Source organism: Myodes glareolus, chromosome 26 (genome assembly GCF_982192425.1).
Source record: "Myodes glareolus chromosome 26, mMyoGla1.1, whole genome shotgun sequence".
Lineage (NCBI taxonomy): Eukaryota > Metazoa > Chordata > Mammalia > Rodentia > Cricetidae > Myodes > Myodes glareolus.
Genome location: NC_142051.1, coordinates 36,144,392 through 36,168,315, shown reverse-complemented (window position 1 = coordinate 36,168,315; position 23,924 = coordinate 36,144,392). Strand labels below are relative to the sequence as shown.

At 47.5% G+C, this 23,924-nt stretch overlaps 1 protein-coding gene across 2 annotated transcripts in view; it reads left to right on the top strand.

Moving 5' to 3' along the window:
• The first annotated feature begins 12,596 nt into the window (after nucleotides 1–12,596).
• Ntn4 (netrin 4) overlaps nucleotides 12,597–23,924 on the top strand; it is a 98,854-nt gene continuing 87,526 nt past the window's right edge. For both annotated transcript variants that reach the window (XM_048418541.3, XM_048418540.3), the window contains exons 1-2: nucleotides 12,597–12,792; nucleotides 15,859–16,388. In XM_048418541.3, coding sequence (XP_048274498.2) covers nucleotides 12,738–12,792; nucleotides 15,859–16,388 — 585 coding nt within the window. In that variant the 5' untranslated portion in view covers nucleotides 12,597–12,737. The remainder of the gene's footprint in view (nucleotides 12,793–15,858; nucleotides 16,389–23,924) is intronic.

Genomic DNA, 23,924 nt, shown 5'->3' with positions numbered 1-23,924 from the left:
AACTAGGACCCACTAAACATCCCTGAAAAGCATCAGGAAGTGAGGAAATGACATATTCTTCCTGTATAAGGAAGAAAGCTTTTATACTAGAGGGACTAACCATGTGCACGAAAACGTGCTGTTTGTTCAAGAGCAATAAATATTGCATTAACTTTAGATTTAGAGGTTCGGTTCCACAAAACCAACGAGAAATCTTTGTGTGGTTAAGCAGAATCCGTGAGTAAGGATGCTCTACAGCAAACCGCGTGCGGTGTCGCTGGAAGCATGAAGAAAGACAAAGACACTGATTTTTATAGGAGCTGGAGTGGTTATGGCCTCCGTTTCCCTTACAGTTCCTTCACAGACTTCAAAGGATACTGGAGTGGGTAGCCATGTGAGCTGTGAGGATTTGACATCATTTAGTGAGGTTCTCCAGATGTTCCTGCTAACTGAATTCCTATCAACAAGGAGGTCTGTTGTGGAAAATTCGGGGCTAAAGATAACAGTAATAATTTGCCTTCTAAATTGCAATGTACGCTTCCAGAATTTCACACTTAAAAAAAGTTCAGGTAGGTGTTTGTTTCCTGTTTCCATGGATCCCATATGTACTCTTTCCCCCAAAATTTATGCTCACTTTCCCAAACCTCTTCCTTTATTTTTCTGCCTTTTGGTTTGAAACAAGGTCTCACTCCATAGTTCAGGATAGCCTTGAACTCAAAGCAATCCTTCTGTCTCAGCTTCCCAAGTGCTGGAATTAAGGGTATGAGGCACAGGACCCAGCTCCCAGGCGTCCTGACTTTACCTCATCCAGCAAGGCTCATCCACAACCACCACATAGCCATTCATACCTGCCCAGTTGTTGGGTCCAACTGAAGTCCTCAACCTTGTGTAGCTCTTCTCCCCGCCCCCCCCAAAGCTACAGAGTTCTGTCCACTGCTAATGCCCTTCCACACACGCCGCTCTTCAGGTATGACTTTATGCATTTTGGTGTTTTGGTTTGGTTTTTAGTTTTTTTTCGAGACAGGGTTTCTCTGTGTAGCCCTGACTGCCCTGAAACTAGCTCTGTAGACCAGGCTGGCCTCGAACTCACAGAAATCCGCCTGCCTCTACCTCCTGAGTGCTGGGATTAAAGGTGTGCACCACCACTGTCCGGTTGTAGTTTGGTAGTGTTAAAGTGTGTGTGTGTGTGTGTGTGTGTGTGTGTGAGAGAGAGAGAGAGAGAGAGAGAGAGAGAGAGAGAAAGCATGCAGGGGTGTGTGCACATGTATGTGCCTGCATGACTTCCCGTGTGTTATCTATGTGCAAGTGACTCACAGGTTAAAGGAGGACATTTAATCCCCAAGAACTGGCGAAATCGATGATTGTGAGCCACACATGGGTACTGGGAACTGAGTGCTCGCTGGTCCTCTGCAAGGACAGTGAGATCTAACCACTGAGCTGTCTCTTTAGCTCCCATCTTACACTTTTTGAGTAGCCTTTCTTGAATTGCTATAACTTTTAAATAAAGTGTGACTTCAAAGATTATATGGCATTGCTAAGAGAGAAGGTGTAAAAGAATATACTTTTAAGATGTGTTCCACTTGTTTGTGCTCTGGAACGTTTGCCTAGTAATGGAAAGAAGTGTATTCTGTTATGTTGGGCTTGTTTAACTCTGCGCAGCTGTGTTCCTTTGCCTCTCTAAAACACCTGATTGGTCTAATAAAGAGCTGAACAACCAATAGCGAGGCAGGAGCAAGGAAAGGCAGGATTGACAGGCAGAGAGTATAAACAGAAGGAGAAACCTGGGAGAAGAGGAATAAGCAAGGTAGAACAAGGAGAGGAGCGCACCATGGGCCAGCCAAGCAGATACACAGCCAGCCACAGAGTAAGAAGTAAAGAAAGATAAGCAGAAATATAGAAAGGAAAAGTCTAGAGGCAAGAGGCAGACGGGATAGTTTAAGAAAAGCTGGCTAGAAACGGGCCAGACTACAGCCAGGCATTTGTAAGGAAGAATAAGACTGTGTGTGATTTATTTGGGAGCCGGATGGTGGGCCCCACAAAGAGTAAAGAGACCAAGAGTAGAAAGAAACAACTACGGAAGGTTATCTGTAATTTGCTGCATTGATATCTCTTTCCATGTTCATTCATTCATTCATTCATTCTTTTTTTTTTTTTTTTTTTTTTTTTTTTTTTTTTTTAGTACTGGAAGTTAAACCTAGGGCCTTACGCATGCGAAACGAAACTTCTAGCACTGGCCTACACCTTAGTCCTTCGCCTGTTCTCTAGGTGTGTTTCTCATCATTATAATTAAAGCATGTATTCAATATTGCTTCCTGTTTCTATTCAATACGGAGGAGGGAAGCACAGCTGAGAATAATGACGTCATACATGGGCAAGCAGAGGGGCAGACAGCTCTACGGGAAGAGAGGAAGGAAGATGTCACAGCAGTTATTATCAGGACTGGATTTCCAAGGCTCTGCCAGAAAGTCAGAAGGAGAGGAGACACTGCAGGAAGCTCCGTATAGGTGGCAAGGAGCCCATGGCATGAACTGGTCTGGCACAGAAAGCTTAAATGCCAAGCCAAGCAGCATGGAATCCATCTGCCAAGGGGCAGGGAGCCATGGAATATGCTAATCTGGGCAAAATACATCGGCGAAATTGCTAACTTTTGATGACATGTGTAGACCCATGTTTTCCTTCCCTTCTTTTTAATAGAATCCTGATGTGGTTAAAGGTTCCTTGTGTGCCCTGATGGAAGTCTTGGCTCCTCTTAGGTCCCCAGATTTCCTTTTAGTCTGGAGATACTAACTGACCCAGCTCTGAGTAAGCGGACGTAAGCAAGTGGGTGGGGCTGCCAGAAAAACTGCTGAAGGCCAGTTGGGCTGGAGAGATGGCTCAGGGAGCAAAGGTGATCGCTACCAAACCTTACGGCCTGGGACTGATACGCTGGACCTAGGCAGTAGGAGGAGATAGATGATGGAAGGAGAGAACCAGTTCCCAAAAGTTGAGTTTTCCCTTCCATGAGCAAACACACATAAATAAGTATAACTCTAAAAGAAACTAGATCGAGGCTTTAGAGATGCCCTAGTACAGTGGTTCTCAACCTTCCGAATGCCGCAACCCTTTAACACAGTTCCTCATGTTGTGGCGACTCCCCGCCCCAACCCCAGAAGTTATTTCCTTGCTACTTCATAACTGTAATTTTGCTACTGTTATGAACTGCAATGTAAACATCTGACAATACGCAGGATATCTGATTTGCGACCCCTGTGAAAGGGTCAAGGGACACCCCCCAAGGGCTTGCGACCCACAGGTTGAGAACGGCTGCCGTAGAGGTTAAGAGCAGTAGGTGCTTTTGCAGAGGATCTGAACTTGTTTCCTAGCACCCCCATGGTGGTTCACAAGCATCTGTAACTCCAGTTCCAGGGCATCCAATGTCTCCTGTTCTCTGAGGGCAGCATGCACACACACGGTACACATATATACATGAGGTATTTATATACACTTTATAAATATATTTTTTAAAGAGTCAACTGGTAAACAACTTTTCTTCTACTCTTTTCCATTGATCTTGCCTAGAGCTGGGCCACTCCCTGCAGCTGGGCAGCCATACTGTGCCTACAAGGAAGAAAACAACACAAATCCGATGACTTCTTTGAACAGCGACACTGCATAGGCTCTATGCGTCCTGACTTCTTGTCAGGAGAGGAAAAGCAAATTTTGCTAAGTGAAACAGCTTAGTTCCCCGTTCATGCAACTAAGTACCATTCTATCAAATATAATAGTGTATCCATTTGGAAGGAAGATTCGCAATGGAACACGGGGTATTGAAATGTCTGAGAAGTCCTGTTTAACTTAGTTTGGCCTAATTAGAATTACCTGACGACCGAATTCTTCTCCCACAGAACATGTAGACCATTTTGCTGAATCTGAGAGTTCTCTAGACATTTGAAAAAAAAAAAGACACATTTTTCATTCAATCAGGGCTTAGAGAAAGCTGACTCTGTGACCCCCATCTCTCTCACCAACCATAGCTAGGGGTAGGGCTTGATGAATCAGGTCTACACAATAGCAAGTTCTGCATGTGTGATTTCAGTGGGCTCGCATTTTCCCATGTAGACAGAGCTTGTCGACATGACCTCCACCATCTTTTCCTAGGCTGATGTGTGTGTTGGGACTGGGGGATGCACACAGGCGCATGTGTGGAGATGTTGGGGTCTTCCTCAACCACTGGACTCCACCTCGTGTTCTTGAGACAGGGTCTCGCCACCAAAGCTGGAGATCACCAACGCACACCACCGTTTCTGGTTTTCACCTGGGAGCCAGGGCGCCAAACTCAGGCCTGACGCTTGGCCAGTAGGCACCTTGCCCGCGGAACCGTCTCCCCAGCCTCCATGACGATGCTTTATTGTGAAATTATTAATTACGTAAAATGACAAGACTAACGGTCAGTGTTCCTGAGCTCCCTTCTCTTGGACATAACCGATGAGACTGTAGTTCTGGGACAATGAACAGCTAAACGGTCTAGTAAGACAGACTGCAGGAGAAATGCCTTGAGGGAGAAAGACAATATGCCTGGCTTTGAGCCTGAAGTGAACTCAGTTTGGTGTTGAACTTGAGGGATCCAGTTAGACTTGTCTGTAGACAGCTGGAAGTAAAGCCCCAAAGATAAAGCGAGATCTGGGAGCGAGCAAGATGAATGGTGGTTAAACCCAGGGGCTCGGTGGTGTTAAGTGTAACTGCTAAGGAATAAAACACTCTCTGAATGTGCTTATCAAAGCGGAAGTTGGCATCTAGCGGCAGACCACGCCCCTTAACTTCTGCGCTATCCCGCTGTTCTTAGACACACAGGGTTCAAACCCTGACTTCCGGACGAGACAACAGCCCAATCAGTAAACTCCCCACTGTGATATGACATAAGGACCTGACTTCGATGCTCAGTGCCCATGGAGAAAGCCTGGCATGAAGGCACACACTTGAGTTCTCAGGCTGGGGACACAGAGACAGGATCTTTCCAGCTTGCTGGCCCACCAGTCTGGCCCCAGGTCCCGGTGAGAGATCTTGTCTCAAAAACCAAGGTGAGCATCTGCTGAGGAATGACACCTCAACTTGACCTCTGGCCCCTGCACACACAGATGCACACAAGCATCCATGTGCCCATGCACACACAAGAACACACATATACACATACACAGAATCCTGACTTGTCCATCCATTTCCTCAACCACTCAATTATTCAACTCTTCTCAGGGCCTCACCACGGGAGTGGCAGCTTACCCAAAAGAGACACACCACAAGCCGGGTGGTATAGTGGCACACACACACCTTTAATCCCAGCACCTGGGAGGCAGAGGCAGGCAGAGCCACGTGAGTTGAAGGCCACCCTGACCTACAGAGTGAGTTCCAGAACAGCCAGGGCTGTTACACAGAGAAACCCTGTCACGAAGGAGGGAAAGAAAAGAGTCACTCTGCTAACAAAGGGCTGAGAGTAAGTGATGCTTGAATGTTCTGCCTCAAACAAGACATTTATATCAACCTCTCCAAGACTCAGAGAACACTGTGGAAGAAGGAGTGGAAAGATTATAAAAACCAGCAGCTGAAGATAACAGTTGTAAAAAACCATACAGGGAAACCCACTGTCATTACCTTCATGGACTCTCAATAATTACCAATGACTTTACTGGGCCTGTAATAACAGCGGACAAAGAGGGAGGCCTGGGGCTCCAGCCCTTACTACTGAGCTATTTCCTAAGAACAGATTTGGGGATGGGGTATGGGAGGCTGGAGAGACGACTCGGTCACCACCACCGGCTGTTCTTCCAGAGGACCAGGGTTCAACTCCCAGCACTCACACAGCAACGCACAACTGTCTGTAACTCCAGTTCCAGGGGATCCAACGCCTTCGCACAGTCACACATGCAGGCCAAACACCAATGCGCATAAAGTAGAAATAAATAAATCATAAAGAATAGATTAGATAAGAAGGTAGATTCAGGGAAAGAAGTTATGTGTTATGAACAGGTGTGAGATAGACCTTGGCAGGGGGGGTCAGGTCAGAGGAGCCCCGTGGCAGGTGACAGACCTGTGGGGTGTTTCATGGAGTCAGTGCCTCAGTTGTATCTACTGGTCTCACTCAGGGTCCAGTGGAGAGTGCTCGCCCAACAGTCACACAGATGGCCCTCATTATGTTGACAATCATTTAATGCCAATTCCTTCAGCCCTCCAGCTGGGGGTTGGTGCCTTCATGCTTTTGCCTCCTGTGGCGATCTTTTCACAGAGGGAAAGCCATTTTTAAAATTAAGCCAGGGCCACGGTTTACCTTCGCCTACCGAACATCTGTGCGTAACTCAAAAGTGAAATTTCTAGTTGGGTCAAGAGTACGTGATGGGCTTACATTTTTTATAATTTTGTATTTAACAAATTCAAAATTTTGTCTTGTGCTATTCTGAACATTAACTCACATGATGTTCATAACCTCTTAGGAATTAGACACTGCTATCATCCCCATATAGATGTGTAAGAAGGACACACAAAATGATCAAGTAACTTGTCCATGGTCAAACAGTAAGCTGTAGACCCGGGGACATCAGACTCTAGATTTCATGCTCCTAACCACTACACTACTATATCAAAGATATAAGCAAAAAGAATCCCCATATTTACTAGTCTTTCATCCTCATGAAGCCTTTTGTGGCTGTTTCTTCTATTAAAATATAAAGCAGTAGCTGATAGCACACATCTGTAACTCCAGGTTACTCAAGAGGCTGAGGCAGGAGGATTGCTAGTTGAAATGTTGAACTCAGGACCATCCTGGATAACTTAGAGAAATCTTGTCTTAAAATAAAAAGAAAGGGAGGAAGGTGTAGGCACACTTTTCTGTCCCACCAGCCAGTTCCCAAATAACCACACAGAGACTTAATAAGAATTATCAATGTTCAGCTGATAGCTTAGGCTTGTCTCCAGCCAGCTCTTACAGCTTAAATGAACCCATTTCTATGAATCTATGTGCTGCCCTAGGCTCATTTACCTCATCTGTGAATTTACCACGTTGCTTTTTTTCGTGTCTGGCTGGAGACCCATCAGACTCTGCCCTTCTTCCCAGCATTCTCTTTGCCCCTGAAATCCTGCCTAGCTCTCGGCCAATCAGCTTTTTGTTAACAATGAGAACAACACATTTCATAGTGTACAGAAGGATTATTCCTTAGCTTGAAGGGGTGGGGTGGGGTAAGGGTGGGGGCGGGAGGAAGGGATGTATCTCACTGGCCTAGCTCTGACCCAGTGTGATTGGAGCTGTCTGTCTTTGAGAGAAAAATGGCTCCCGGCCTTCGTGGAAGCAGTGCCCCGGTAGAACATACCTCTGCATTGGCAACAGAGGTGTGACCTCGTTGCTTTACATCTCCTTAGCTCCATCTCATTAATTAGAACACAAGCGAGCAGGAGAGCATGTTTTGTAAAGAAAGGTACCGGTTACCTTCCTGAGGAGCTGGTGTGTGTGTTTTCAAAGGCCTTCTCCCTCCCTCCCTGGGAATGAGCAGCTGTAGCCAGGAAGCATGTGAAACAAGAAACAGTCCCATTGGCAAGAGGCTTAGATTAAAGCCTGGGGAAACTCCTAAAGTGATGTTCTTAAAAGGCACGTGAAGGGCAGAGACCAGGAAGAAAACAGAATGGGAGATGATTTCAAGGGGAGCATGTCTCCATCCGACCTTCTCCACAAGGTCTCCCAGCTCCAAACGGGGAGAAGTTTGTACCCATAGACGAAGACAGAGAAGCAGGGAGATTCTGATCCACAAGCCTAGCCCTAGTGCCATTCCGTTCATTAGGTGTTTACATATTTATGATCTAAGTTTAGTGGTGACATCTCTCCTGTCACTTTCTCTTTGTACAATTCTCTGTGGGTCATGAGACGCTCACATTCGTGCGATGGGGGCGAAAGGGATAATGTTTCTTGATCCTTAAAGGAAGGATAAAGCATCCTGTCTTTCCTTGGCGAAGTAAACTAGTGTCACGTGGAGTAGAGGCGTTTAATTCGGGAAGTGGACACTTTCTCCATTTAGAAGGGAAACTTTGTTTTAAATATTCTGACTTTTTTTAGTTAGCGTAGGAGTGTGTTTTAGTGTGTGTGGTGGTGGTATGTATTTGCCTGTGCAGACCAGAGCACAATCTTTGGTATACTTCCTCGGGTGTCATCACTTTATTTTATTTTTTTTAGACAGATTCTCTCAGAGACCTGGAACTCGCCAGGGAACCCCAGGTCATTTGTCTCTGCCTCTTCAGGGCTGGAATGACAAGCACATACCCCTAAGCTCAGCACTTCTTCTTGAATGTGTGGGTTCTGAGGGTTAAACTCAGGTCCTTATTCAACTGAGCTATTTCCCCTAACCGTTTTTTAGATTTAGTAATTTGAACCTGAGGATTGTTTTTTTTAACCACTGAGTGAATGTTTACGATATGCATTCATGCTCCAAATCTTTTATTTTTTTTTAAAAAAAAACAATCTTTTTTAATTTTACCTATCAATCCCAGTTCTCTCTCCCTCCCCTCCTCCTGCTCTCTCTACTTTCTCCCTAGTTCATCGCCCCCATCCACTCCTCAGAGAGGGTAAGGCCTCCCCTGGGGAGTTAACAAAGTCTGTCACATCACATTCAGGCAGGACCAGTGCCCTCCCCCACTGTATCTAGGCTGAGCAAGGTATCCCGCCATAGGAAACAAGTTCCAAAAAGCCAGTTCATGCACTAGGGATAAATCCTGACCCCACTGCCAGTGCCCCACAGACTGTTCAAGACACACAACTGTCACCTGCATTCAGGGGGCCTAGTTTGGTCCTATGCTGGTTCCCCAGCTGTCTGTCAGGAGTCAGTGAGCTCCCACTAGCTCTGGTCAGCTGATTCTGTGGGTTTCCCCATCATGGTCTTGACCCCTTTGTTCATATTACCGCTCCTCCCTCTCTATGGCTGGACTCCAGGAGCTCCGCCCAGTGCTCCGCTGTGGATCTCTGCATCTGCCTCCATCAGTTACTGGATGAAGGTCCTATGCTGACAATTAAGGTAGTCATCAATCTGATTACAGGGGAAGTTCAGTTCAGGCACCCTCCCTACGATTGCTTAGAGTCTTATCTGGGGTCATCCTTGTAGACTCCTGGGAATTTCCCTGAATCTTAATGGCCTGTGAGAAACCAATACATACAAAAGGTTTTACGTCAAGCATGATCAGCCAGTGTCACAAAACTGCAGATGTGTCTTTAGGCTACATAACTAGGAGTCCTAGACTCGTTAAGGACACTGGAAGTTTTTTTTTATTCTAACTGATCACACTTAGAGTTGATGGGTGGTGCTGCATGTAAGGCAGGTTGGGGTGTATCTGAATGGGGGAGATAAAGCAGAGTCTTAACGAGCCCGGAGAAGGCCTTTAAGTGAAGTCACAGATGCTTCTCAGGCGGTGTGTGTGTTGTCATCCGAGCACTCAGAAGACTAAGGCAGGAGCACTGAGAATTTGGGGTTAGCCTGGGCTATATCAATAGCAGGTTCCAGGCCAGGCCAGGCCAATCTGGGCTATTTAATAAAACCTACTCTCAACACCCCCCCACCCCCACCCCCCACACACACAAAGAGTGAGAACTTATATTTACTTTGTATAGCTGTAAATGCTTCTAAGAAGATAAATGCCACAGTTAAATAAAAGAGTCCTGAAAATAGGAGGGATGCTTTTGATTCTTTTCTTCATTGGGATGCCCATAAGAAAAATGCATGGCCAATGGGCAAAGATATCACGGTGAAAGCAGGGCTCCCGGTGGGGCGAGAATTTGGGGCCCGGGGTTCAGTTATTAGGTTTTGTACTGAGTTTCTGCAGGGTGGTCTCTTCACCCCCTGTGGTGTTTCATCTCTGTGCTAACAGGCCTTAGGCCACTGGGGGACTTTTATTTGGAGGGGGGCAGAGATCTTGCGGCTTGTGCCTCTGTCTTCATGTCTGCTGGTCTAGTTTCACCATCCTCTTGATTATGACGATGCCCGGTCCATTCCTTCTCCCTAACAGCATCCTGCTCCATGTGAGGACGTCATTCTACTACACTGGACCCCAGAATATACCCTAAGTGGACACACTGAGCTTGGAGGAAACATTTAAATATGGCCCAGGGGCACTCGTGAGTAAGGTCTTTGCCATCTATTTTAGATGTCAGAGGTCCTTTTAACACCTTTTCAAGTCATCAGGAATGTTCTTGATTAAATTTGTCCATTTGTGACATTTGGAAACCTGCTATGGAGGTTCTGTGATTTCTCCAACCCTCCCTATAATCCCGGACACTCAGAAAAATTCTGAATCGGCTCTTGAAGATTTCACAGCACAAAATCCTAGTCGGTAATGGCTTCACCCCGGAGCAGGTCTTCTTGTGTTGGTCAACTCTCCCTTGGAGCCTTTCCTGGAAAGGAGAAGCTAACCTAGACTAGATAAGCATTTTTAAGTAGTCTCAACTAGATTCAAAGTTGCTGTGTAGCCCAGGCTGGCCTTGGAAGCATGATCCTCCTGCCTCTACTATCAAGTGTGAAGATCACGGGTGGGAACCACCACACTGCATCCGGGTAACATCTATTTGAAGGCTCACCACCTTTTCTCCTGAGCTCGTCCACACATGAAGCATTGGTGTAGAGAACACACATTCCCGCTAGTAGGCTGGGAATCCCTTCTTTCTATTCTTAGCATGTCACAATAGTTTTGAGATAACTCGGTCAAAACATTGAACATGTATTGCATGTCTGACAAGTGTCTTCAGTTAAGAATAATGAGCAAAGTAAGAAAAAAACATAATTGCGCCCTGTGCAGACTAAGTGTCTAACTGCCATTTAAGGAGCTTGCAGTCTTATTAGAGGAGTAAAAAAAAACCAGTTACGAAGCAATCACGGGAGTTCTCATCATTGGTACAGACAGTAAATGCTTTTAAAATTCATAATCAGACATGGATTAGCTCTGCCTCAACTTAACATATTGACTCAGAGATTAATAGTAAATACCGTCTTTCTCTTCCTTTCTCTCGGCCAGTAGGCTAATATTTGGGCTGAGGGCCTTAGTCTGTTGTTATAATTTTCTATCGTTTGTTTAATAAAAAGAACAGTTGGAGAAGCATTTTAGCGACTTCAACAGGGGCATTATCTGTGAAAGCCAAAGAAGGCTCGGGCATTGCCAGGATTTGAAAACCCACAGCTAATGGCTGCTCCCCTGTCGTCTGCCACTTCCAGTTATTGGCCAAAAGAATAATTTTAACGCCTCCCAAGTGGGTTGTGCTAATCTCAACTCAATTTCTTCTAGGAGGTAGAAACTTATATGTCCCCAGCTGGGACATTATAAATAACATCTATACGTTTATAATCGAATGTTTTCTGTAAGGCAGTTAATTTTCCGGAAAATATTGAAAGGCACACACTGAATGCTGCAATACAAAATTGCATTCGACTTAACTTTTGCCAGTTTCCTGGGATGGGTGAGCAGAATTACATTTTCAGAAAAGTTACAGAAGTCCCAGGCTGAAGTGCTATTTAATCTCCTTCCATAAACACCAGCCCTGAGCTACAATTAGCTGCTTTGTGGTTGCTGCTAAATTGCTCCCCGTAAGATATTTCATAACATTATCGCTCTCCCTGCACACTACACTCTGAAAAATGTGTGTGCACCAAGGACCCAGGCGTTCTCTTTGTTACATCCCTGCCCTAGACCAGGATGTTAAACGGCCCATTCCCTGGTCAGGGATCCTGGTCTTTCAGACTCTTGAGTTTGATGAAAGACAACACCCTTTTACACCAAAACGGGTACACCCTCGGCTCCTGTAGGCAACGGCTGTTAGCTGGGCTGCAGCCCCCAAAAGGCGGCAAAGACTCAGAGGACACTTAGCCCTTGGCGCGCGTTCAGTGCCGGTACCCCAGGCTGAATTGGGGGGGGGGGCCCGAACCCAGGCCGTGTTTCCCAGAGAAAGGGTGCCGCGAAGTGGAGGGGAGAAGGCTTGTTTTTCTGGGTGATTTTGGAAAGTAGTAGCTCGTCTGTTTCGCGGGTTTTTAAGCCCCTTGGCATGCCCTGACCTGATCCGGAGGGAGTCAACTGCTCTCAGGAATGTTCCTGGAGAAGGTGGGAGACTGCTTCCCAGGCGAGGCCCGTGGGTGCTGCAGGGCACCCGCGAGGTCAGGCGGGGAGATGCCCGCAGCGGGGGCGGCAGGGACCCCTCCCCGGGCGGCGGTGACGACGATCGGACCGAGCGCCTGCACCGCCCGGGCTGTCAAGCGCGGGGGGCGGGCGGGAGGAAGGGGTGGAGGTGCGAGGGGAGGAGGAGGGCTGGCACCGGAGCGCCGCGGTGTCGGTGCAATAAAAATGCATCCCATGGAACTGCCCATGGAGAAGGACGGGACCGAGCCGCGGCGGCCACAGGAGGTGGGAAAAGCGGAGGAGGACGGCCGGGAGGCGGCGGCGGCGGCCGGGAAGTGAAAGGTCTCGCAAAGTTCAGCGTCGGCTGCGGGCGCCGAGCCCCGGCGAGCGGCTCACCCGCCCTCAGGGCCGCTCGGCGGGCAGCGGCCAGGCCGGCTATGGTCCCGGGGCTCCCGCCGCTCCTGAGTTGCCCGGGCCCCGCCAGGCCGGTGCGCGACGGTCACCCCGCCGCCCGGCGCGGCCCCGGCCCGCGGCTCCGCGTCCACGGTACCCACTGAGCGAGCCTGGCGTCCCGGGAGAAGGAAGAACCACCGAGCCCCGGGTGCTCCCGAGGACCGCTGCCGCTTCATCCCACCCGCTCCCGCCGCTGCCCGGCCATGGGGAGCTGCGCACGGCTGCTGCTGCTCTGGGGCTGCTCGGCGGTGGCCGCAGGTGGGTGGTGACGCGGCCGGGCCCCCACCCCTCTTCCCTTGCTCCTGCCCCCCCTCACCCCCAAGCTCGGGGACTGGGGGATGTAGGGGACCCCGGACAGGGAACCCTGAGCTCGGCTACCGAGGATGAAGCGAGTGGCCATGTTCCATCTCCTTTGCCCGCGACTCCGCACTTTCAAACACTTGATTTTTTTTTTCCCCTGCTACTGAGATACACATGTCCTTGAATAACCAGAAATCCTGGGTACGCCCTACAGGAGATAGGGAGATCAGTGTTTCTTTCTGGGTTTGGCTCGGGGGTGAAAAACTGCCTTTGCACTTGGCGAGGGGAACAAAGGACCCAGCTCGCCATCCCCGGGCTCTCCATGGCCTGAGGAGTGACGAGGAGGGGTGGCCCAGAGACCCTGGGCGTGCGTGGGCTGAGATCGCTCTCTCAGTTAGAGCGATCACCACCTTCCCGGATCTTATTTTGTGTACTTGGGAACCAGGTAGGGCCACCTAGGGTGAGGGTGAGCGCCCTCTTCCCGGGTCGGTGGCTCCAACGTTGTAGAACTCGAAGCTGGGGACCATGGGGGGAGGATCACTCAGGTGGTGATTGCTCGGAGCTGGCTGACCGCCCCTGGGGAATCGGTACCCTGGCCGAGGCTCTGCAGGAGGTCGGAGGCGGGTCTGCTCTTGGGTTGGCTCAGTAACTGGACTACGGGGCAACCGTCAGACGTCCTCTCCCTCCAACCCGAGTCCAGGCTCTCTTGGGCTGCCCTTAGGCCACCGGTTCCAGGCTCGCTGTTTCTGGGTCCCTGAGCTTCTTCTCTTCCTTCCTTCTCGCAGGCCACCTGGCCTTCAGTTGGGCTGAGTACAGCACGGTGGGGTACAGGGTAGAGATGGTGAGGCACCCTGATTTCATCCTCGCTCAGACGGACGACGTGACTTGCTCTGGAGAGTGGAGTTAGAGGAGAGTGGGGAGTAGGTTAGAGGAGCCGATTGGAAGATTCAGAGCATTGTGGTAGGCATCTGGTTGGTTGGTCTGCTTCCACCCTCTCCTCAGACCTACTGGCTGGAAAGTCTGCATCCATCAGCATATACCCCCCACAGTCAGTCCAGGGATCTCCACTGTTTATGCTCACCGGTAACTATTTATTACCGAATTACTAGGGTGCGGAAACGTTTATTCATTATTTCCCCCCCAAGGATCTGTCAGACTTCTCAATGTTAAAGAGCTCACTCGGATTCTTCCTGCTCACACTCCTTATTACGCGTTGCACATCCACGCTCCCACATCCCCAAAGTGAACTTTTCATAAACTTTCCCCTTTCCAAATCACGTTATGACCCCCCCCCCAAAAAAAAGGGAGCAATCAAGAGGTTGTTTAAAAAAAAACCACCGGGGCGAGTGCTGCAAGTCACAGCTACTTGTATAGGCAGTATGCGCTTCCCCCTGGATGCTTCACAGGTGAGTCATAACACCGTGTGTTTGTGTGTTTCTGGCCACAGGCAGCTGTTGCGCCTGCTAATCAGAACAATGGCAAACAGTCTGAGCCCAGGCCGCATTTTCATTTGACACTTAAAACATAACGCCTTGAGGAAGCCCCTCATTTGGTCCTAGCCTGTGTGGGGCGGTGATTGTCGCTGTGTGAAACCTCTCCTCTCCCGTCAAAGCTGTCATTTGCCTCCCATCCAGTGCCCCTATGATAGCAGTTCAGAGGTCTGGCTCTTCAGCAGAAACATTCAATTAGCCGGAATTTGGGGTTTGGTTTCCTTTTCCCTCTTTTCCTCTGTGTTTTAATTTTTCTTAAATGGACAATTTTTTTTTGCTTATGGTATTCATAATCAAAATGACAAACGCAAATTAAAGGATTATGACAGGTAGCCAGAATGTGGCTAAGTGGATACTGTTTATCGTTCTAAGTACTTCTGAAACAGTAAGGTGGGTGGGAACCTTGGGAGGAAGAGTATGTCTCTTTAAGACGATGCTTAGTTCATGGCCGTTGTTAGAGGTGCGGTTTGGTGTGCCAGCCCATCAACATTCTCCAGCTAAGCTAACAGGTAAGTACTGCCAGCCTGCCATAGGAAGAAACACTTAAGAATTAGAGAGCAGGGACTATAAGGCTTCCCGTTGTTTGGTAGTTTGGAGGGTTTTTTTTTTAATAGTCATATTTAGTTGATGTTAGACATGGATATTACACATTTAAGAGCCAGTGATTTCTAGCGTTGCCACCTGAACTGAGGTCCCACTGTATATTTATTAAATATCTCGTGTTGATTTTCCTAGAACATTGCCCCCCATTTGCTGGCTAGCATAACAAATAATAAAGAAAATGAAGGGGATGAGGGGATTGCTAGCTCAGATGCTAAGATGCTTGTCACATAGGCATGAGATGCTGGGTTCAGTACCCAGCAATCACATCAAAAGGTGAGGTGTGATAGTGCATTTACTACTCAACACTGGAGAGGCTGAGACCAATAGATCTGTAGATCTCACGGGCTAGCTAGGCTAGGCTACTTGGCAGTTCCAGGCCAGTGAGAGAGAGCCTCTGTCTCAAAGCCACAAGGTGGAGGGCTGAAGAGATGGCTCAGTGAGTAAGAGCACTGGCTGCTTTTGCAGAGTTCCTAGCACTGGACACTAGGACTCACAACTCTCTGTAACTCCAGTTCCAGGGGATCCAGTACCATCTTCTGGCTTCTTCATGCACCTGTGTGCACAGGCTGCACACACACACACACACACACACACACACACACACACACACACTAAATTTAAAGGCAACAAGGAAAGGTAAATGGTATCTTAAGGAACAAAACCCAAGGTATTCTGGCCTCCACATGCACACATGCTCACACTCACTTGTACACACATTCAGTTGCAGGCATGCACACACACACACATACTTGTATACAGGAATCACTGTGAGTTCTGATAGTGTTCATGGCCCAGTGTGGTAACTTCTCATATAGAAAGACCCGAGGTCTTTGGAGGATATCTTGACTGTTGCGGATAAATCAGGGACACAGCAGATCACTCCCATTTCCAGTGAGTTTGTCTTGAATGACCTCGGCTCTCCCCTCCACAGGTCTGAGCGGAGTAGCCGGTGCTAATTCTCGCTGCGAGAAGGCCTGCAACCCTCGCATGGGCAACCTGGCTCTGGGAAGAAAACTCCGGGCAGACAGCACCTGTGGCCAGAATGCCACTGAACTCTTCTGCTTCTACAGCGAGAACGCCGATCTCACCTGCCGGCAGCCCAAATGTGAGAAGTGCAACGCGGCCCACTCTCACCTGGCCCACCCGCCCTCGGCCATGGCCGATTCGTCCTTCAGGTTTCCCCGGACGTGGTGGCAGTCTGCGGAGGACGTGCACCGAGAAAAGATCCAGTTAGACCTGGAAGCGGAGTTCTACTTTACCCACCTCATTATGGTGTTCAAGTCCCCCAGGCCGGCAGCCATGGTGCTGGACCGGTCCCAGGACTTTGGAAAGACGTGGAAGCCTTACAAGTACTTTGCAACCAACTGCTCGGCTACTTTCGGCCTGGAAGACGATGTTGTCAAGAAGGGAGCTCTCTGCACGTCGAGATATTCCAGTGCTTTCCCGTGCACTGGAGGAGAGGTAAGGGCACCTGTTTAACTCTACACTGGAAGGGGAGAGAGGGGAGAAAAATGCCACCAGCCCACATTTTTTAAAAAGCGTGAAACTGCACTTGTAGCAACATGAAGGAAATTAGAATTTTTCGTGAGCTTTGTCATAAATTATTTCTCACCCTTGGACATGGATGTGCAGTTATTCTCAGGCCGCTGGCCCAGTGGCTGGATTCTTGTGGGGATTCTAAGGTTCTGGTTTCTGCATGTGCACCGTCTCTCTGCTCAGGATGCTTAAGGCTGCTGGTCCCTAAAGCTAGCGGAGGTGTTTACTGCGTTGCTGAGAAAAACTGCTCACGAAGCCCGTGGTGACGGTTTCCTGATATTCATAACATAAATAGTCAGGAAATAAAAACAAAGTCTGGAGAGGGGAAGAGATACCTTTATCAAAAGGCTGTGAAGAGAGGGGCAGAGACAGTGACTCGGTTGCCAAATGGCTTCCCTTGTAGGCGTGATGACCTTAGTTCAGAACCCCCACGGAAAAAGCTGGGTGTGAGGATGTATGCTTGCAACCTCGGGGCTGGGAAGGTAGAGACAGGAGGATCCGTGGGTCTTGTTGGCCAGTCTTTCCAGCCAAATCAGTGAGCCATGGGTTCAGTGAGAGACCCTGTCTCAAAAAGGAAGGTAGAGAGCCTGGGGGGATGGATCGGTTGGTTGATCAAGTCCCTGAGATAACAAGGATTTAAGTTCAGATCCTTGACACAGATGTAAAATAATATAATGGGTCCCTAAGGTCTGCTTGCTGGTGGGCTAATCTAGCCAATTGGCAAACTCGGGGTTCAGTGGGAGGTGCTATCTCAAAAGCTAAGGTGGAGAATCATAGTGAAAGATGTCAACGTCTGGCCTCCAAATATATAATATACACACATGCTCACACACATAGACTGCATATGAGTTACACACAGGCACACATGCTCACACACATAGACTGCACATGCGTTATACACAGGCACACATGCTCACACACATAGACTGCACATGCGTTACATACAGGCACACATGCTCACACATAGACTGCACATGCGTTACACACAGGCACACATGCTCACACACATAGACTGCACATGCGTTACACACAGGCACACATGCTCACACACATAAACTGCACATGCGTTACACACAGGCACACATGCTAACACACATAAACTGCACATGCGTTACACACAGGCACACATGCTCACACACATAGACTGCACATGCGTTACACACAGGCACACATGCTCACACACATAGACTGCACATGCGTTACACATAGGCATCTAAGGTAGAGAAGTGATCGAGGAAGATGCCCACCACCAGCCCCTACTTTCCACAAGCATGTATACATACATGTACATGCCTATTACACATGCACACACATACACTACACACACACACACACAAAGAAGGTAGAAAAGTGATAAGGGAGGGTGCTAGCCTTCAACGTCTGGTCTCCACACACATGTACATGAATCATACAGACATGTATGTGTATACAGACACACACACACACACACACACATACCCCTTGGAGGTTTGGTGTTAAGATGACAAGAATGTGTGGAAAGCAAAGGAAGATTGTTCCTTTTAACACAAAGGATGATTTGAGGCTCACATACACATGAACTCCACTTAGGGACTTGAGTCTGTCCTCTTTCCTCGGCCCAAAGTCAGGCCATGTTCAATTCTGTAAATCGGTCTTGCCAGCTACAGGTCCAATTTCTATATATTTTCTTTCCCCTATGGGGAGCATAGAGGCTTTCATAGAGGCTCCGGGAAGTTCTCCCTAGGTATATGAAAGAGAGTACAGACGGGGAACTCGATGAAAGCACACTGAGAGACTCTGATGCTTTCAACAACTGAACCAAGAAATGCTGATTCAGGAACAACGAAGAGGGCTGGAGAGATGGCTCAGCGGTTAAGAGCAATGGCTGCTCTTCCAGAGGACCCAAGTTCGAGTCCCAGCAGCCACATGGTGGCTCACAACCATCTGTAACTCCACTACTAGGGGATACCAGGCCCTCTTCTGACGTACACGGGTACCAGACACACACATGGGACACAGACATAGACACAGGTAAAACACTCATACATATAAAATAAAATCAAAAAATGGAAAATATTGAGAGGGAGAGAGGGAGCTGAGAAAGAGAGAGAGAGAGGGAACTGAGAAAGAGAGAGAGAGAGAGAGGAGAGTGTCTTCTTCTGATGCTGATACCTACCATGAATTTAAAGACTAGATAAGTAATGTGCAGTCAGGGGTTGTCTTACATAATCCCCCGGCATCAGTACATCTAGTGCTGCCTGGAGACACTTTGGCCCTATGAGGAGCAGTGAACACCACTGGGATCTAGTGGGTGGAAGTCAGGGATAGAGCTAGGTCCCAGACAGTGCACAGAATAGCATTCCCTACTCCTTCTCCAACAGAATTATCTAGCCCAAGATGTCAACAATGCCCCGGTTGGGAAAGTAGGAGCTAGGCGTCGGGCACGCATCCAACGCACATGACATGAAGGCTCTAGTCACCGAGATAAACAGCTCCGGGCAGTGCTTTACACAACTACTCCCAGGCTTCCCAGATGGCAGTGTTTAACAGACATTTATTGAGTCCCTGCTGTGTGTCAAGCGCTGTTCACAGCGCTACTAGTTCTGCTTTGGGTTGGTAGGGGATCTGCTTGCGCTGGGACTTGATGTGGGGTTTAGTATGGGAATTCCTTCTTCCATGGGGTCTCTGACACAGAGTCCCAATGCCTGTGTCTATGAGTTCAGCCCCAAAGCACTCAAGAACAGTGATACTGGAGCCAGAGCCAGGAAGGGCATGGTCTGTCACTGTTTCCCATTCTCCTTGATAGTCCTTAAAGCTTGCTTCAGAGCATAAGCCTTTTATACACTGTTATGATGGACATTTTTAGAGATATGAACCAGGAAGGAGAAAGATAAGTTAGGCTCCTTGTTTTCTCATGGGGAGAACACTTTATGCTAAAAACAACAACAACAACAACATCAGTGATTTGAACTCTCGACTACTTTGGAATTGACCCACAGGCTAGCATTACCAGGCCACATGTGTTTGGAAAGCAGCAGAAATAGTGAACGAGCAGATGACAGGGGCCTGGTTACTAACAGGTGCCACCCTGGGTTAGTGCAGTCATTTCACAATTATGCAGAGATCACTAACACAGTATTTACCTGAGCCGCCCTGGAAGCACAAACTAAACTAATGGACAGCTCAGGCGCTCAAGGGTTTGCCTCGCAAGCACGAGGACCTGTGTCCCATCCCAGAACCCACATAAAAAAGCTGGGCACGGTGCCACACACTTGAAATCCCCGCCCTGGGAAGGCAGACCTAGGCAGCCCAGGCTACTTGGTGATCTCTAGGCCAGTGAGACCCAGGCTTTAAAAAAGGAAAAAAAAATAGACAGCCCTGGAGGAACAACATCTAACCTTTTCCACTAGCATCCACACATGCACATGTGTGCCTAAACACACATGTGCATATGCACACAAATGTGCACACTCACACGCTTGTGCACAATATTAAATAGTTATCGTCACCAACACTTACACCACATTCCAAGCAGAGACTATAATTTTTATCAGGGATTTTAATGGACAGATAGCCTTTTAAATACACGTTGTAAACGTTTTCGGTTAACCCTGCTATTTTAGCAGACTTCTGTTTTAACGGCAAGGAAACCGTGAGTTCAGCTTAGCGCCCCCTAGAGCACTAACAGAGCCTTGCTTCAAGATCAGAGCCAAAGGAAGCCCCCTCGGACCTTGGAGAACTGATCTCTCATTATTTATTCTAAAACAGAAGTAACGCAGAATGAATCGCGCTGAGCTACAGTGAATTTTGCCGCTAACACTGCAAACCACCAGGTTGTATCTTTGGAAACACAGTGTTCAGAAAAACAAGCCAGCGGCTCGGATTTCAAACAGGACAGTCTCAGGTTCCGTTTCTCGCTTGCAATAATCTCGTCGATCTGTATCTTCCCGAATTCTATATACCTTGCTCACACAGCTTCAGTAGGCAGGTGTAGTTATGCGCCTGACATAATTTGGCTCCCAGGGTTCATTCAGAAATCTGGATCTGAGCCTTGAGATCTTACAGCTGCCCTCCTAAAGAGTCTCATGCCTCTATCGACAAAGTTGGAGGGACCACACTCTGAAAGAGGGCTTTCGGAACATAGGTGCATTAATCCACCCTGTCAAATGCCGGTGGTTGAATCCAGGACCTCGGACATGCTGGGCAAGTTCTCCACAAGAAGCCACACAGTCAGCCCGGAAAGATTACTTTTTAGCTGGTTGTGGTGGTGCACACCGGTAGGATTTGCTGAAGGAGGCAGAGGCAGGAGGATCACGAGTTCAAAGCCAGCCTGGGCTACACATTTAAAAAAAAAAAAAGATTACTTTTTAAACCAAAGAGTTGAACCTGCCACACAGACTTCCGAAGGTGGCCAGTGGTTTAAAAGGATGGGGTGTGGTTATTTTTTAAAGCATACCTCCTACCCAGGAGACGAGTCTGTTGCCCAGAAGTAGCATGATTTGCCCAGCAACTTGTTGTAAGCCGTAGGACAGAGTTAGGAACAAAGCTGTGGCTCTTCTGACCCTATTTGCCCTATAAATTATGTTCTTCCTCTAATAGTGACACCCCAGAACTGTTGGGTACCCCTCTTCTTCCTCACTTTCTCAAAGCCATTTATTTGTTGCTGTTCATTTGGATGATATAAAGGGGACAAAGAATCTTCCAAACAGCTCTCTGCTAAGAAACAGTATCATCTTGTTTCAATGGTGTTTCAAGATGGACAGATGCCATGGTCAAGTTAGTCTAGGAAACACTGACAAGGGTCATGATCTATTTTCTGTGGCTATAACAGAATGCCCAAGTCTAGGTAATTTACAGGGAATAGGCATGTATTTGGTTTATAGTTCTAGAGGTTGCCAAATCCAACATCACGGTACCGATGTCTGCTCGGCGTTCTAACAAAATCAAGGGTATCGCATGTTTTCACAACACAACTTGCTAGATTGGGTCTCCTTAGTTTTTTTAAAAAACTACTAACTCCGTTGGGTGGTGGTGGTGCACACCTTTAATCCCAGCACTTGGGAGGCAGAGGCAGGCAGATCTCTATGAGTTGAAGACCAGCCTGGTCTACAAGAGCTATTTCCAGGCTAGGCTTCAAAAAAAAAAAAAAAAAAAACAACAACAAAAAACCCAAAACAACAACAACAAAACCAAAACCACTTACTAACCCCATCACCCTCTAATGTTCTCTCAATTACTGCTCAAAGTCCCTAGCTCCAAATACTATCAACATATGCATTTGGAGCTAAAGTTCCCCACACATGGCATTCTGGTGAGCAAAGTCAAACAACTGCAAGTGGGCTCAACAAAGTTGAACATCTGTAAACACAGATACTATCATGTGCCTTGCACGCCAGTGAGAGAAAAAAGAACATGGCATTCATTTCAACTCGTCTGGCCATGGGCCCCCTTTCTGGAGCCCTCCAGTTACGGTCCGCCAGGACTCTGGAGCTCCACGGTGCACTTTGCGGGAAGTCCTGCAGTGGAGGCACCGAGGGCTGCCAAAGCCCCAGTGACGAAGGCTCAGACAAGCCTGGGGCTCAGGTGGTTTGATTTCAAGACTCTCTGTCAACCAGGGGCTTAGTCAATTTGACAGAGTAGTGGATAATAACAAACTTGGCGCGGGAGATGGTGAGTTAATTAGGCTCATTCAAGGATGAAAAAAGGCCCCCTTACATCAGCCCTGGGCACAGAAAATGTAGGAAAGAGAGGAGAGATAGCCGATCGTTCAGGGTCCCCCAGGCTTCCAGGCTTCCCGGAAGTGGGATTTTGATCATGTGAACTGAAATCAATGGTGGATGATGCAGATACCATCTATCTCTCTGCTCACTCCATGTACCATTAAATGATTATTAAAAGAATTCTAAACAAAATTTGGATCACAACCAATTGGCCCACATGGGTTTTTCTTCCCCCTCCAGAGCATATATCACACTCAAAGGGAATAAAGTCATAGGCAACAATTAGAAAGGCCAGGAACACAAAGAGGAGCTTGGTCTCCTTGAACAGACAATGTCTGCTAACAAGGGTGGGGATTTTATCAATCTTATTTATGACTGTTGCCTTAGCACGTAGGACGTTCCTTTGATCATATAGGCAGTCAACAAATGTGTAATTGGGATGAATGGAGGGGCTGGGAAAGAGCAGAAAAATGCTCTTAAATAGAAAACAAAGGGGAAACAAATAAGGCCTGAGTGGGGACGAGAGGCAGAAGTTCCAGTGGACGTGGAAGAAACTAAGTTGGGAGTAAAAGAACAAAAATGTAGGGAGGGACAATTAATAAGGATGCCAGTGCCCACCTGCCCAGCCATTTGAGTAACTTTTGAGTTGCTGTGTGTCAGGACTCACTCTATATTTTAGCGATATATCAGTGAACCAGGCAGAATTTCCCTGTTCTAATGAAAACTTAGATTCTAATGCAGGGGTGGGTGGTTGGGATTGGGGAGTTGAGAATAAATAAACTATCATATGCCAGAGAATGATAAATACTAAGAAGAAAATAAAGCAACGCAGGATAAGGAGAATGTCAACAAAGGGGGGGTGCTACTTATAAAATTTATTAAGCAATTTATGTTTGATAGAATGGACAATGACTGAGTTTCTGGAAAGCTCTCATGCGTGAACAACATCTGTAACTTAGGTTGGGGACGGAATTTGGATGGAATTAGGTCGGACGGAATTTCACACTTGTATAGCAAACACTTCACTGACTAGGCCATCTGTCTCTCCAACCCCCAGAGTCACATGTCTAAAAAAGTAAAATGAAATTGGTCGTTAATTACTATGACACAGAGCAATCAAAATCTTTTTTTTCTTTTATTTATTTATTTATTTATTTTTTTGCTAATCAATCAAAAACCACTTCACTACGATGAGAGTATTTGAAAGGTCTTTAATGTCACCTGGGGGTGGGGTATGACAGTGACAGGAGAAAGAATACTACTTGTGAGTAATTTGAAGGCTGGAGAGTTTAAATGGCTTCCCTACAACTACCCCCACCAGACCCTGTCTTCCTGACTTCTGTTCCCACGACACACACTAAGCTGAAACGCGCCTGTGACAAGCTGGGTAGTGTGACCGTGGGAACTGTGCCCATTCCTTTTCTTTGCGTTCTTACAGCCTATTGGGTGAGGGGGCATTTATGCACTGACTCCTTTAGTAACCTAGGGCAGGCTATCATTAGTCCCCCCCCCCCAATATGTACGTAGATCGCATGCCCTTTAAGGTCCAAGCACTTAGTTGTCTCTTTGTGATATTCAAAAGTTTGGATTCTAATAGCTGGTGACAAAAGCCTATAGTGCAGAAATCAATCAGCTGATTGGGTTTTCACACCTATTTACATGGATTCTGTGCTAAACTATGCTTGGGATTTTTTTTTTAACTTAAAGGATAAAACAAGCTAATACAGGAGCAGGGATGCTTTATAACAATGCTCTTTACTTA